We start from the raw sequence: 14865 nt of genomic DNA, 5'->3' as shown, positions 1-14865 counted from the left end.
AGTTCAGTCTCTCCAGCTGTCAGTTCATAGTCTGTGAGCTCCCACTAGCTTGGGTCAACTGTCTGTGGTTTTCCCCATGGTCATGATCTTAACTACAACTCCCCCCCCCCCCCCCCCCGTTCATATGATCCCTCTTCCTTCTCTTCAAATGAACTCCAGGAGCTCAGCCCAGTGCTTGGCAGCAGGTCACTGCATCTGCTCCCTTCAGTTACTGGATGTAGGCTCTATGATGACAATTAGGGTAGTCATGAATCTGATTACAAGGGAAGGCCAATTCAGAAACCCTCATCACTATTGCTAGGGGCCTTAGTTGGGGGCCGTCCTTGTGAATTCCTGAGACTTTATTTAGCACCCTTTGCATTCTTGTAGCTCTGCATAATGCCTATACAGGCAAACTACTGAAGAGAGGCATAATCAAATGAACACGTGGCTGCTTGGTGAACTTTTGTTACAATTGAGGGCAACACAGTAGAAAGTGAAATAAAGTTTATTAATAGTCCCTCACCTGAAGGATGTGGAGGCTACCTACAGCCTTTATACTAAATTTCTGGCAGACAGAGAATGGATGGACATGGGATCCCAACATTAAAAAGTAGAAACTGTCTATGCAAAGGGCCACAACTAAATGTTTACTATGTTATCTTTTGTTAAACTTAAGATGCTTTTGACCTATGGCAATACATGACATAAACAAACCCATTACACCATGTCAGCTTTGCTCACTCTGAGGTTTAAAATAAGTTACATACACTTCACCTCTACAGACCTGCTTGCTGTTAGTTTGAGCTCCTCCAGAACTTGTTTTAATAATTGTGTTTGGTTTTATTTTTGTGCTTGTTTTTTATCAGAAAGAATGCAACGAGGATTGCAACTTCAAAGAACTTATTCTGGAAAACCATTACAACACATATGCATCAGCTAAATGGACACACAGTGGCGGGGAAATGTTTGTTGCCTTAAATCAAAAGGGGCTTCCTGTCAAAGGGAAGAAAACGAAGAAAGAACAAAAAACGGCCCATTTTCTTCCTATGGCAATAACCTAATCATATATGGTGTTTCAGAAACCAGTTTCATTCAGCAGGGAGATTTCCTTACAGTGGACTTTTTCTTCTTTCTTTCCCCCTCTCTCTCTCTCTCCCCCCTCTCTTTCTTTAAGTAACCAAGAAAGGCTGGAAAACTACTGAAAACTGATCAAGCTGGACTTGCGCATTTTTGTTTATTTTAAAAGACTGCATTAAAGAAAGAGTTGAAGAATATACACAGAAATCAGATTTAGTAACTAAAAGTTGTAAAAAGTTGTAAAAATGGTTGTACAATCATGTTAGTAATAGTGATGTTTTTCTTAAATTAATTTACCCTTAAGAGTATGTTAGATTTGACTATCTGATAATGAATATTTAATATCACTATCTGCTTATAAAATGGCTGCTATAATAATAATGATGATGATGATGATGATAATGATACAGATGATGTTACGTAAGGTATGCCAGACCTAACCCTGCTGGGATGCTTGAGGATGATCAAGCCCACACAAACCGTAGATGATGAGCAGTGTTGAGAACTATAATCCACTTCAGCTTTATTCAGAAAAGTGAATGGTCTCAACATTTTACAAAAGAATGGAATCGACAGGTGGTTTTACAAAATTACAGTATTGGAACATACCTGTACTGATTAAAATGAAAAAATAAAATAAAATCCTAACACCACTCAAATTGAAAAGGTATTGCTAACAGGATGTTTTAGAAATCTGTATATAAAATAGCAGTAATGATGATAATACTGTATTTCATCTCACGACAAATTAACATTTTATAATCCCTCAAAATAAAATTCCGAAGTCTTTAAGTCTTTTTCAAGTAACATATCTATCTTTTGTATAATTCACATTTGGGAACACGACTTTTAATAATGTTCTTCCCACAAATAATCATGCTTTCCCCCCTGTGGTTACAGCATTAAACTCTACTTTAAGTTGTATTTGAATTTTATTGTTTTGTTATTTAAGTTTATGTTATTTATAAAGAGAAAACCTTAAGAAGCTGTTTCTGTTTCATATGCTTTTAATTTCAAGGGAACAACAAAACTTCCTGGCTGTACTGCAGATTTCTCCTCCCCTGGTGACTGACACCAAGTCTAGCGCATAGCACTTGGCTAGCAAGTGTTGGATGGCGGACAAAAATGACAGCCTGCAGCCATGCTTACAATAGATGTCTCACAGCAAACGATACAAATATGTGGGAAAGATTTTGCCACAACACTTTTGCCAATGAATTCAGATCATATAAGTAAAAGAAAGCGAAGGATTTTAGTAAGAATATATTTTGATACATGGTAATAAATCGTGGTTTAGAAGTGGGTATATTTAAAGGTAGCAATCTGATAGTCTTTAGAAGTATCTGCCACACAAAAGATGCCAACATTCAAGGGGCAAGAACATAACTGCGGTAGAGGCTGTAGTCAGAGTATGAGGCCCCAGACACCCTGAGGCTTTAGGTTAGGCCACAAACAATAGGCCTAATAGACAGATGAAGACTCATTCCATAGCCCTGCCATGCTCAGAACTGTATGCATGCTCACCAAGGGAAGGCCAACAGCTACTTAAATTATTGGCATGTTACTTATTGTGATATCATTTTCAAAGTATTTTCATTGAAATTTCTTTAATTACATAAGGTACTATTTAGTAATATGCTTATAAGTAAAGGTTATATGACAAAGCACCTGTCAACAAAAATAATAGAATCACTTAACTTCATTGTAGTTTGCTCAAGTGTCCAGGCTACTGGAAGGTAGGAAGTGTTGCTCTCTGTCACATATATTATAGACACCTAGCATCCAACTCAAGGACATTTCTAGTCTGGCTTCCTAGCCCAGGCTCCTGTACCTAGAGTCTTGGAAACATATCAAGGGTAGAAGAAGACATGGCTGATTCATCAGTGCCTGGCTGATCAACTCATATAAACACGAATCCATTCAATGAACAGTTTCCAAGGGAAAGGTGGAATGCAACTATTCTTACTGAAGTTTTAAAAACTCAGAATGAAGCATGATCATGCAGGAGCTTAAACAGAAGTGGGTATGCATAGAAGGTGGCAAGATTTACCATTAAATTATTTACTATGAAAACACCATTAGAATATCAAATCAAACAGAACTAATACTGAGTAGTCAAACTATTCTTAGTGATATGTCATGTACAAAAATCTGCCCAGAAACATTTATTTAAAAATTTATTGTTATTTTAAAATTATGTATCTCTCTCTCTCTCTCTCTCTCTCTCTCTCTCTCTCTCTCTCTCTCTCTGTGTGTGTGTGTGTGTGTGTGTATCTTTATGGGTATGTACATATGAGTACAGGCCCTCATTAAGTTCAGAAGAGGGTGCTGGGAATTGACTCGGGTCCTTTGCAAGAGCATCTTCTTAACTGATGATCCATCTAGCCTGCCCGGACACTAATGTTTAATCATAGACTTTGCTATATTTTTTTTAAAAAACTTAACTTGTAAATTTCAGAAAATAAATCTGCTTTAGTCAAAAACATTTAGAATCTTGGATCTTGGCCTTCATCTTCCTTCCTCTTTCATAGATCAGGAAACAGATTCTAGTAACTCAAGGTGCTGGGTGGATGTAGCTTGCCACAGTCGAGGTCACTTAGCATGCCTCTTACTTTGATTTTCAATGATCTCATTGTTTTGTTAGATTTTAATTTCTATTGAGATGTCATATTTTCATTGAGAACACTTGTGATCCACTTGGCAATTCATTTAGTACATAATGATACTATTATGATTTGACTCAAAAGGAGAAAAAGAATGTGATTTCCAACTTTGATTCCTAGGCAACTTTTATGTGGACTTTAAATTTATAAATGGAAAGCATCATGCAAGGCATTTTTATAATAAGGTAGTTTTATAATAAAAATATTTTCTAAAATGTTTTTTTAAAGAGAAAATCATATCAGCACGTGGGTTTCTAAAAACTGGTAAAGGACTAAGTGAAAGAGTATGAATGTCAACACAATAAACAGAAAGATAATTTCAATTCAACAAGTGAACTAAAACACGTCAACAAAGACAAGCCATAATGTAGACTGCTGACCTTCGAGTTATTATAAGTTCAATTACATACAAAAGAGAATGGAAGATAGAGGGCCAACCACTTAGAGCTTTTTCTTTTAGTTTTTTAGGATGTCAAAAACCATGAGGAGTGATTATAGAGACACTGATTTGTGATCCCCTAAATATTCAGAATAGTATAGAGTGAGAACCTAAGAAATCATGTATAATAGCTCAAACAGAACATTCATTTAAAATCCAATTTCTTAGGATTCATGTGAGTTTTGTATTTCACTCTGGTATACACTTGTGCTTGCTTTAATATGAAAATGTCTCCAGTTGACACCAGAGAATAAAACCGGAGCTGTGAGTGACATCTGAGACTTACTGCAAGGGAGTGGATGAGACACAAATGATTTCCTATCTTTCATAGTCCAACTTTAAACACAAATAATACAGGGTTAAACAAAGCATACACTAAGGTTATTTTGTAAAAGTGTAACACTAAAGCATTTAACACCTAATGTGGATGACTATTGGTCAGGCAAAACACTCCATCGATTCTTAATGCTGCAAAGAGGCAGAGAGCCCACTGGCCAGCCACTATGGGCCATAGGTGAGCTATGGGCCCTGAGAGATACCCCGTCTCAAAAGATAAGGTAGAGAGTGCTAGAGGAAGACATTAAAACTCTGGCCTCTTTTTCTGTGTGTATGTGCCTGTGAGTGTATGTGTGGGATACACACATGTTCAGTACATAATCTATTAGAATGAACATGGGCCCATGTAACTATGAGATGATTATCATGTGTGGTCCTTTCTAAGATAACCTTAAAGCAGATGGCCAGGGCTCTTAGAATGTTCTTTCTATGATAACGCTTGTTAAAGCTTCACATATAACTCTTTCAGTGATATTATCAGGTTACTTTTTGCTCATTCTACCACATTCAACAAAGCTTTGGTCCTTATGACAGGAACATATTCTATCAGACTCTCAGAGGATCCCATATGCACTCCATTTTTGAAGAATTTTTTAAAAAGGTTAATTTTCTCTTGAATTGAGACTTGACAAAAAGTGGGAAATAACAAAATCCTACTATCTCACCAAGGTTTGTGATTTTGTGATTTCTTTTTAAAGCAATGTCTTCCAAGAAGCCAGGTGAGTATTCTCATGAGAAGGCATCCCTTGGCTTCCCATTCGCTTCCTGGCTGTGACACAGTTCCCCTTCCCAAAGCATCACATGCCTACTGAAAGCCTGTATCGTTATATGAACAGTGATTCTTCCTTTCTCTGGCTGGATACAGCTATGCATTAGTTATTGTGGTATATAACATGAAAATTAAATTACCTAAAGCAACAGTTCTTTCATCTTATAATTATCTAGGTGCCTCAGTCTGCAAGCCTTCATAAAGTTGTAATCAAGGTATTAATCAGGGCAACCACTATTCTCAACTCTTAGTCCTGAGGGAAATCAAGCACCACCCTCACTGGTTGCAGCTGCAAACATTAGCTCCCCACCATGGCCTCTTCATGTTTATAGGTTTTCATAAAAATCATCTGACATTTCCCAGCTTTTCCCTCCCCCCACCAGTTCTCTTCTATATCACTGTGTTGCTAGGCAACAGTGGTCACTACCATTTACATCACTTTCATTGTCTAGTAATGGTCATTGCTAAGCGCTGATGTGTTTTATAAATTATGCATTAGCCAGGCAGTGGTGGTGAATGCCTTTAATCCCAGCACTTGGGAGGTAGAGGCGCATAGATCTTTGTGAGTTCAAGGACAGCCTGGTCTACAGACAATTTTAGAACAGCCAGGGCTACACAGTGAAGTTTGTCTCAAATAATAATAATAAAAAAATAATGTATTGAATTTATCACTGAATTCACTACTAATTTGTTCAATGTTTATGGTATTTTCTTACAATGAAAAGAGAAAAGTATTGACTTCAGGGTAATGAAGGTGCAATGGGCTTTATCTGTACACTTTAAAAACAACAGTAGCAATTTTAATTTGAGGCAGGAGAAATGGCTCAGTGGTTAAAAGTGCTTGCTGCTCTCGAAGAGAACCTTTTCTGACTAAGCTGGTCAGAAATAAAGCCTGCATTCCAAAGCTATTCCTAGCACAGGAGTCTTGGTATAAACAGAAGAGAAATAAATTTACCTTAAAAAGTTCATCAATTGAGGTCGTTAGGAGTTTTGATTTTTGTATAGTAGTTTTGTACATAGAATTCAAGAAACAGGAGAAAAATACAAAGATATATCAAAGTAAATTGATATTTAAATTTTCCTTTATGTGAACCATTTAATAAATGAATAATTTTGAAAAGAAAAAGTGGGAAAACCAGATTCCTTATCTCAAAATAAATTCCAAGTGGATTAAGTAAGTTAGTCAATTATAGAAGCAAGAAAGCTCTAGGAGAAAACACATGTAAGCATTTTGATAATCTTAGGCAAGTCTTGACAAAATTCAACAAGACTTAAACTCTAAAAGAAATATGATTTACATGCACCAAATAAAAACATTAAACTTCTCTACTGGCAAGACACGCTGTCATCTGGTTAACCACACAGCCTAAAATGAGAAATGTCTGTAGTCCCAAAAACTGACATAGAAGTGTTGCACTAGGAGAACAGGAAAAGGCCTTAAGACACACCACTATGGCAGCAATCTATAGATCAAATGATATTCTAGGATTGTCACAAAATCAACTTGTTAGAAAAACAGGATGAGTAACTGACCTAATATACTTAACGTTGGCTACCTTTTCACACCTAATTTGTCAAGTTTGCTTACTGGCTGCTATGCGCTCCTGGCTGGAAATGAGCCTCTTTTTCACTGATTTCAACGGTGCTCGCCTGCTGCCATGTATGGTGGTTGTGCAGAGTTCTTTTAGTCTCCAGTGGGTCCAAAAGCCGGCCTGAGGCTTTAGACCTGTTAATATAATGTGTATATTTAGCCAATCACATCTTTTTAACAAAGTAGAAATTTCTACATCTCTTTAGATACAGATATCAGTTCATTTTTATTATTAGCTGCCACTGTATAAAATATACAGATGCTTTGCATTTCACTTGTTGAGTGCTATTGATAGGTTGATTATGCTTTAAAATATTAGGCATTAATAGAAAGTTTGTTGTATAATAAGGCCAAAGGGTAGCTGATTAAGGCAATGTTGTTTACTTTTCATTGCTCACAAGAGAAGAACGCCACACTACGAAGGACCACAGTAGGAAGACTCAGATTGGCTAGGACAGAGCAACACCGTGGGCATGGCAACTGCCCTGCTACATTTTTAAAGTATTCATTCCATCATTCTAGCAGACTCCAGGGCTCAAAGCTCACCCCAGTTGCTTTGCACCTGCTCCTAGTATGTCAAGCATCTGTAGTAAGAATTCAGCAAAGGAGAGGGTGGTTATGGCCAGGGCTCTACATTGGTTGAGCCAGAATACTTATACCTATAATTATTTGCCACCTCTAGAAACAGTACGAGTTAAAATATAAAATGTAAAAGATACGGTTCATGATTAATATAGTGTGGTGATAAATCTACAGTGCCGAGGAGAATTAGTGATGCCTTCTCCTTCTGGTTTTGGTGCTCCTGATTCAGACTCTTTCTGTGCTTACAGGGCTCTGTGGCCACCATTCTATTGTGCTGTTATAAAGAAACAATTCTGGTTTCTGCAAATGAGTGAGACAATATGATATCTGCTGTTCTCTGACTGGCTCATTTCAATCACCCATTGACTTCCAGTTCCATCCGGGCTGCTGAAAATGGCAAGATTTCATTTTTTTTTTAATAGCTGAGTAGTAGTTTCTTTTATATAAGTCCATGACATTTTCGTTATCCATTCATCATTGTTCTACTTCAGGTATTGTGAATCTGGGCCCATATTTCTTTTGCTTTTAAACTTTATTATTAATTTGTTTTTTACATTCCAATTCCAGTTGTCCCTCCCTTTTATCCTCATGCTTCCCCCACTCCTCCCACCTCCTTCCATCTGCTAGAGAGGGTAAGGCCTCCCCTAGGAAGTCTACTAAGTCTGTCCCATTATCTTTTTGAGTCAGGACCAAGGCATCTCTCCACCCCCGACACAGCCTGAGTCTATGCTGAGCAAGGTATCTCTCCATATAGAGTGAGGGTCAGTATTTCTTATATTTCTTATTTTCCACACACATAAAGACATTTTCGTTTGTTCATATGTCTAATTTATTGCTTTCTATCCAATGACTCAACATGTGTGCTTAATTTACAATGCTCCTTGTGAGGGGGAACATTTGATTTTTGGCTTACTTCATGGGGAGATTTTATGCATGCTTTCTATATTTGAAAGTAACTTGTATTTTTCATTTTCAGTGTTCTGGAAAGTCATTATTTAATATTCTTATTCACATTGTTTTATCTTTCCTCAGTTTGAGTTTTTTCTTGCTTCTTCTCTTAGTCACTAGAACTGATGATTTCTTCCTGAATTATTACAGCTGTGTGTGGTGATATGTTGTTTATGATCTAATAAAGCAACTGAATATCAAAATGCAAAGCTAGCCACAGCCATAGAGCCAGGCTGTAGTGGCACACACTTTTATTCCCAGCAGCCACACTAGCTAGCCATAGAGGCCAGGTAGTGGTAGTACACACCTTTAATCCCAGGACTCAGGAGACAGGTAGATGGATCAAGGTCACACTGAGATACATGAAATTGATTCAGTCTAAAAGAGAAACATCTCATACAAGGGTGATCTTAGCACTTGGGATCCACTCCTTTAACCCCAGGATTTAAGAAGTATAAAAGGAAGAAGCAAAGGATTTAATGTGAGAATTAGTCTCCAGCCAGGTTGAGAAGAATATAGCAGTCTAGGAAATGCAGTCTGAAGCTTGGTGAAGAGCAGTGCTGCCAGCATTGTACTCTGAAGATTCATGGTGACAGGATCATCCATTTTGGTCTGAGGTAGAGCTAAGAGCTAGTGGCTGAATGCTTTGCTTTTCTGATCTTTCAGCTTGAACCCCAATATCTGTCTCTGGGATTTTATTATTTGAGTTACATCTGTGATAACAACTCGAAAGTTTCTTTGGGTTCATGTAAATTATTTGATAATGCATTTTGTTCAAATATTCCATCTATTTTATTTATTTTGATTTTGAACTTGGATCTTGTATATATGACAGTCAAGTGCTGGGATTGTAGGCATATGCTATACCTGGATTGCCAATTTTTCAATAGGAGGTTGTTTGTTTTCTTTTGTTAGTTTTTCCCCCTAAATTTTAATACTTCATTCAGGTTATTGATTGCTTTTTAAAATTCTATTTAATGTACTTTCTGAGTAGGTTAAAGTTTACTTTTGATGAAATCCAGTTTACCAAAATTTTCTTTTATGAATTATGTTTTTTGTTTCACATCTAAGAAACTATGCCCCAATCTAAGGTACATTTTCTGTCTATGCTTTTGTTGCTAAGATTCCTTTCCTGGGTGATACACACACCATGTCTAAGGCATTCTAAAGGTCCTATCAACAAACCAAATTATGATTCTCCCAAAATTCACTCAGGGGACCAAAGGTTGTAGCAGTTTCACTTACAGAGCAATAGGTGAGGGGTTATGGGCAGAAATGTGGGTGACCTTAAAGCAGCCACACTGAAGTTTTGTACCCAACAACAATGGCTTCTCCATGGCTGCATAGATGGATCCCTCCTCCCCTCATCATTTCCTATCTATATCTTCTAGCTACTCCCCCAAGTTCCAAGGGCCACATGCAATTAGGCAGAATTACAATACGAAAGATTGGGAGGAGTGGCTGGGTACTCAGGTTAAGTGTTCCATGAGCCTAGCCATCCCCTTCTTTTGGGCAGAAGAATACACAGTTACCAGACCCAGCTGTGATGAGCTGTGAGCAGGACCAGGAGAACTCCTGAATATGGTGGTAATTTAGGTCCATCTGATCTAGGGTATAGCACAAGGCTAGCATTCCCTTGTTAATCATTTGTCTGGCTGTGATATCCAGCATTGTAAGTGTGGTATTGACACCATCTACTCATCTCTTTTCACATCAATTAATATTTGCTTTGTGTATTTAGATGTTCTGAGTTTGGTTATTGTATTTTGCTGAGAACCCAACCCCTTATTAATAATGACATTTTTGTCTTCTGCTTTCTCCGATGAAAGTGTGTCTAACCCTGCTCTCTTTTGCTTGCCATTCACACAGAGCATCCTCATTCCCTCTGCTTGCAGCAGTCTGTCCATAAAAGCTAAAGTGGTTACCTCATATGTACCATAGGCTAGAGCCTTATTATTCTTTCTTTTTCTTCCTTCCTTTCTTTTGAAATCTACTATATGTATTTTGATTGGAGAATGCAATCAATTTATATTCAAAGTGATCACTGATAGGATAGGCCTTACTATCACCATTTGTCTCTACATCATCGGTTCTATTCGTATGATATGAGGCAAGAAGAGGAATGTTGCAGTTTGCACTGGGACAAAAGGAAAATTGCCCTGACTGACAGGCAAGACTCCATCCATTTGGGGCTTTAGCTTGTAAAAATGAAGTCATTTGAGAGAGCCTGAACTGAGAATGCCACCACAGTTATTTTCTGCTCAAAAATAACCAACTAGGAATGAGTTTTTCCAGCCACAAAAGCAAAGCGCACAATAGTTATGGCAGAAGGGAGCCAGAAGGGAGCCAGTCTACACCCTGACTGTCAGTAGCACTTGGAGTGAGTATCCACATGATTATATAGGATGCAAGATACAAGAGTGAGGGGTGATGACAACTTGTGCCAAGTCACAGAAAACTAATGCGTGGCAGGGTTGGATCCCCTTCAAGGAGAGCCCAAGAGACAATCACATGAAATTGTGAAGGTGAAGTCTAAGCTGTGGCAGAGATACTAGGATGTTAGAAATGTTAGCTGTTTGCTTAGGAAAGTTGCAAACGTGGAGTGGAACCAACCCAAGAGAGGGGTCCGTGCATCACAGATAATGTAGTTTGAGGAGTGGGGGTATCCAAGGTCACTGGATGATGCCAGACATAGAAGGGCAGAACTTTCTATTTTCCCTGACTACCTTTAGTATTGCTTTGCCATGATCATTCCTCACTATGCCATCAGTCTTCCTTTGTGGTCTGGGACTCTTGTGCTATTGTATGCTGGACATATTTAACTTGTTTTATTTCATACGGGCTTATAGCCTTAGGAGAGAATCTGAGCCGTGGACTTTGAGGAATTCTTAAGTATGGCCAGGGCAACCTTTGTGGTTGAACTGAATGGATTATTGCATTAGGAGATATTCATGATCCTACAGAGGAATAGGGGAAGAATTTTATGGCATGAACATACAATATCTTCTCAGGCTGATGTCTTTGAACACTTGGTCCCCAGCTGGTGGTGCTACCTTAGCAGGCCACAGACCTTTGAGAGATGAGGCCTGGCTGGTGGAAGTAAGTGACTGGAATTGAACTTACAGGTCACAGCCTCCACTTGGTTCTGGCCTGAATCTGCCCCAGCCTTCTGTCTTCTCACTATGATGATTATGGCGACTAGCTCCATGCTTCTTCACCAAGGCCAGAGCCTCAGCCACCATGTCTTCTTCCCCGTGAAGCCGTGTGCTAAAACAAAACCCCATTTCCCTAAATTATTCATTGTTGAGTATTTGGTCCTTGTGATGAGCACACTGCTTTCATTTCTAAAGGTGGGCTCTTTGAAGCATTTATTATAAGCGTAGTCTAACATGACAAAGTCCCTCAGTATCGCTTATCTCCTTCATTATCTGGGGACTGCTTTGCTAGGTAAAGTCTTCTTGGCTGACTTTTTTTTTCATCACTTGAAACTTATCACCCCTTTCTTAGTGTACAAGACTTATTTTGAGAAGTCCCTCTAGTCTGGTGGGATTTCTTTGTATTTGATTCAGTGTTTGTCTCTTGATGATGCTCCACTGGGTTGGACCATTGGTTAGTGGACCTTTGAGATTCATGGATACAGAAGTGCATCGCCAGACTTGGGATGTTTCCAGTAATCATTTCATTGAAGATTTTCTTTTCCCGTGTCTGTCTTCTCAACCTGGAACTGTGATAATGTAGATAATGTAGAATTTGTTCAGTAAATGTATCCTATGAATATCATAGGCTTTCTTGTACGTTTTTCCTCTGTGTTATTTACAAGGGCCTGTCTTCAAGCAAGTCACAGAGTCACAGTTTCTTTCTTTCTTTCTTTTTCTTTTTTCTTTTTCGCTTTATTGATCTACCAGTGCAGTTCTCTAATTTAATTTTTTTGGCTCTAAGGTTTCAGTTTGGGTCTTTAAAAAGTCATGTCTATGTTGACTTATGAATAGATCATAAGTCATCCCTTCATCCCTCTGCTCTCACTCAACCCTTCTCCCTTACTTTTTTTTTTTTTATCTCACTGGATTTCTGTAAGAATCATCTTTACTTTGTTTTCTGGAAACATATAATTTCAGTTTTAGGCTTCAGTTACTAGAGAACCTTTCATTTCCTTTGTCATGTTTCCTTTCTGTTATACACATCTGTCCACTGATGCCTCTTCATTTGGTAGAGCAGGAATGTTGCTACTCAGTGAGGATGTGCACTGCTCTAGTTCAGACTTTGTGGGTACTACTCGTGCTCCAAAGAGGTGGTCAACAGTGACTGTTTTCCCTGGAGAGTGGGTGGCACAGATTATAGGTCATGCATGGTACTGGATGACCTTGGGCTCAGAAGTTGTGACTTCTCTTCTTAGCCAACATTCTTGCGAGGTGGTTAACACTTTACATGGGCACCAGGAGGCACTACTGCATTGGTGGCTAATTCTCTGGGTCCCTAAAAGACTAAATATGGTCTCATGTCATCTCAGGTTCTCAGAGGCTGTAGGCACAAGTGACTGTGGAGGGAGTTTGGAATAGCTCTGTAGTAGTCCCAGGATTAGGCTCTAGCAGGACTTACTGCAACAGAGATGAGATCTGCAGTGCACATGTGTGGATTATGCACCTAAGATTGAGTTTAAGTGCGCTTTCATTGTGACACCATCTCTGGAGTTTGCCCCAGAATCTGGGCTCCAGAGTACAGAAACATGCATGTTCCTTGCTTCTCTGAAGTTTGGACTGCAGATGCATTTGCTATTAACAGTGGTTTTCATACCCACAGCATCAGCTAGCTCATGCATATATAAAGTAACATTGGCTCTAAGGCTCAGTGCGAAGGCTAATTCTCCCATCCAAGTAGTAAGTACTAACCAGGCCCAACCCTGCTTAGCTTCTGAGATCAGTTGAGATCTGGCGCATTCTGCAGGTTCTAATAGAACTCCTAAGCCTTCCCTCAGGGTACTTTTGTTCATGACTAGATAATTGAGCTATTTTATGTTGTTAGATGACAACAGTATTTCCTTCCTACAGTCTTGCTCACATCATTCATTTTTCCATCTTCTAATGAGAGCACTCATCTTATTGGTTTAGGGTCACCTACATGACCAAACATGTTACATCATAGTTTCTTCTTTAAAAGACCTATTTTCAGGGCTAGAAATTTAACATTCAAATTTGAATACAGCCACAATTTTGACAATAATGGATATGTGGGGAAAACTTACACTCTTCATAGCAGCTTAAAGTATTTATCTATATGCAGACTATCTATGCAGTCTATAAATAAACACACACTTACATGCACTCATGCCCACACAATCACGCAAACACACTAATGTCAGTTTTGAAGAAATTCTGTTTCTATAATAATTCTAACACTTAAAAATGATTTGGCTTTCCAGGCATGGTGGTGCACACCTTTGATCCCAGAACTCAGTATGTAGGATCTCTGTGAGTTCTAGGCCAGCCTGGTCTATATAATGAGTTCTTAGATTTCCAGGGCTATGTAGAGAGACCCTATCTCAAACAAAACAAAACAAAAAAAAATGATTTGGCTTTATTATAATATTAATGAAATTTTTTTGATAATTAAAATTTCAGAGTAAAGTGATGATAATTTTAAGACATACATTGGTACGGCATGTTTTATAAGTCATCAATGTTTTAACTGGAGCAAAAACTTCAATCTAAAAATATTAGAACAAATTATTAATACTTAAATGACATATTCATACCTGACAACCACAGAAAAATAGTATTTCCTAGATCTTCTTTAAACTCATTATTGAAGAGGTTACTAGATTCTGGAAATGATTCCTGGAATGCTGCATAGATAGCTTGTGCCAAAAAATCTGGATACACCTGCCCAAATGGAGCCATGTTAGGTAACATTTATACTTTATGTATAATAAATAATAGTAATAGCAAAGAAATGATTAGGACGTGTGTCTCCCCTTTAATAACTTTCTTTTAGTTATTTTATTGCTTTTTGGTAACCTCTAATTGAGGAACACAAGCAAAACAAACAAATAAACAAAAAACAAAACAAAACAAACAAACAAACAAAAAACAGCTACAAAATGATTCTACCTGGTAGCACTTTGCAAACATTCCTGAATAAAGGGTAAGATTAACAAGACAGCATCTGACTAGCTATTTCTTTTGTTAAATGTAAATTTAAACATTTCTTTTAGAATTTCACCAGATGCCTGCTTCTTCTGTTCCAACTCCTCCTGTGCCCCCACTTCCTCTCAAACATATATATTACCTACTGAATCAGTTTAATGCTGCTCATATATACATGTGTTCAGTACTAAGCACTTAGGATTAGATAACCTATCAGGGGGCTCATCCTTGAGGAAAACTGGTTCTCCATTTCTCAGCAGACATTGATTGCTTGCAGCTGTTTAGCTAGGGTAAAACCTTGTAAAACTTTCCCTGTCCACACTGGTATGTCTGTATTC

General features: G+C 38.1%; 2 protein-coding genes across 3 annotated transcripts in view; one reads left to right on the top strand and one right to left on the bottom strand.

Annotated features, from left to right (window-relative positions):
- Fgf7 (fibroblast growth factor 7) overlaps positions 1 to 2048 on the top strand; it is a 55089-nt gene extending 53041 nt beyond the window's left edge. Inside the window, exon 4 of one of the 2 annotated variants that reach the window (XM_051183497.1) lies at positions 849 to 2048. In XM_051183497.1, coding sequence (XP_051039454.1) covers positions 849 to 1043 — 195 coding nt within the window. In that variant the 3' untranslated portion in view covers positions 1044 to 2048. The remainder of the gene's footprint in view (positions 1 to 848) is intronic. The other variant, XM_051183498.1, reaches the window with a different exon arrangement.
- Fam227b (family with sequence similarity 227 member B) overlaps positions 1 to 14865 on the bottom strand; it is a 132177-nt gene that overhangs the window by 98937 nt on the left and 18375 nt on the right. Inside the window, 2 exon segments of the mRNA XM_051183490.1 lie at positions 6855 to 6992; positions 14137 to 14263. Of these exon segments, the coding sequence (XP_051039447.1) occupies positions 6855 to 6992; positions 14137 to 14263 (265 nt within the window).

This window comes from Phodopus roborovskii, unplaced genomic scaffold (assembly GCF_943737965.1).
Source record: "Phodopus roborovskii unplaced genomic scaffold, PHOROB, whole genome shotgun sequence".
Classification (NCBI taxonomy): Eukaryota; Metazoa; Chordata; class Mammalia; order Rodentia; family Cricetidae; genus Phodopus; species Phodopus roborovskii.
Note: the sequence above shows the minus strand (reverse complement) of the source record. Positions and strands in the feature narration are given on the sequence as shown.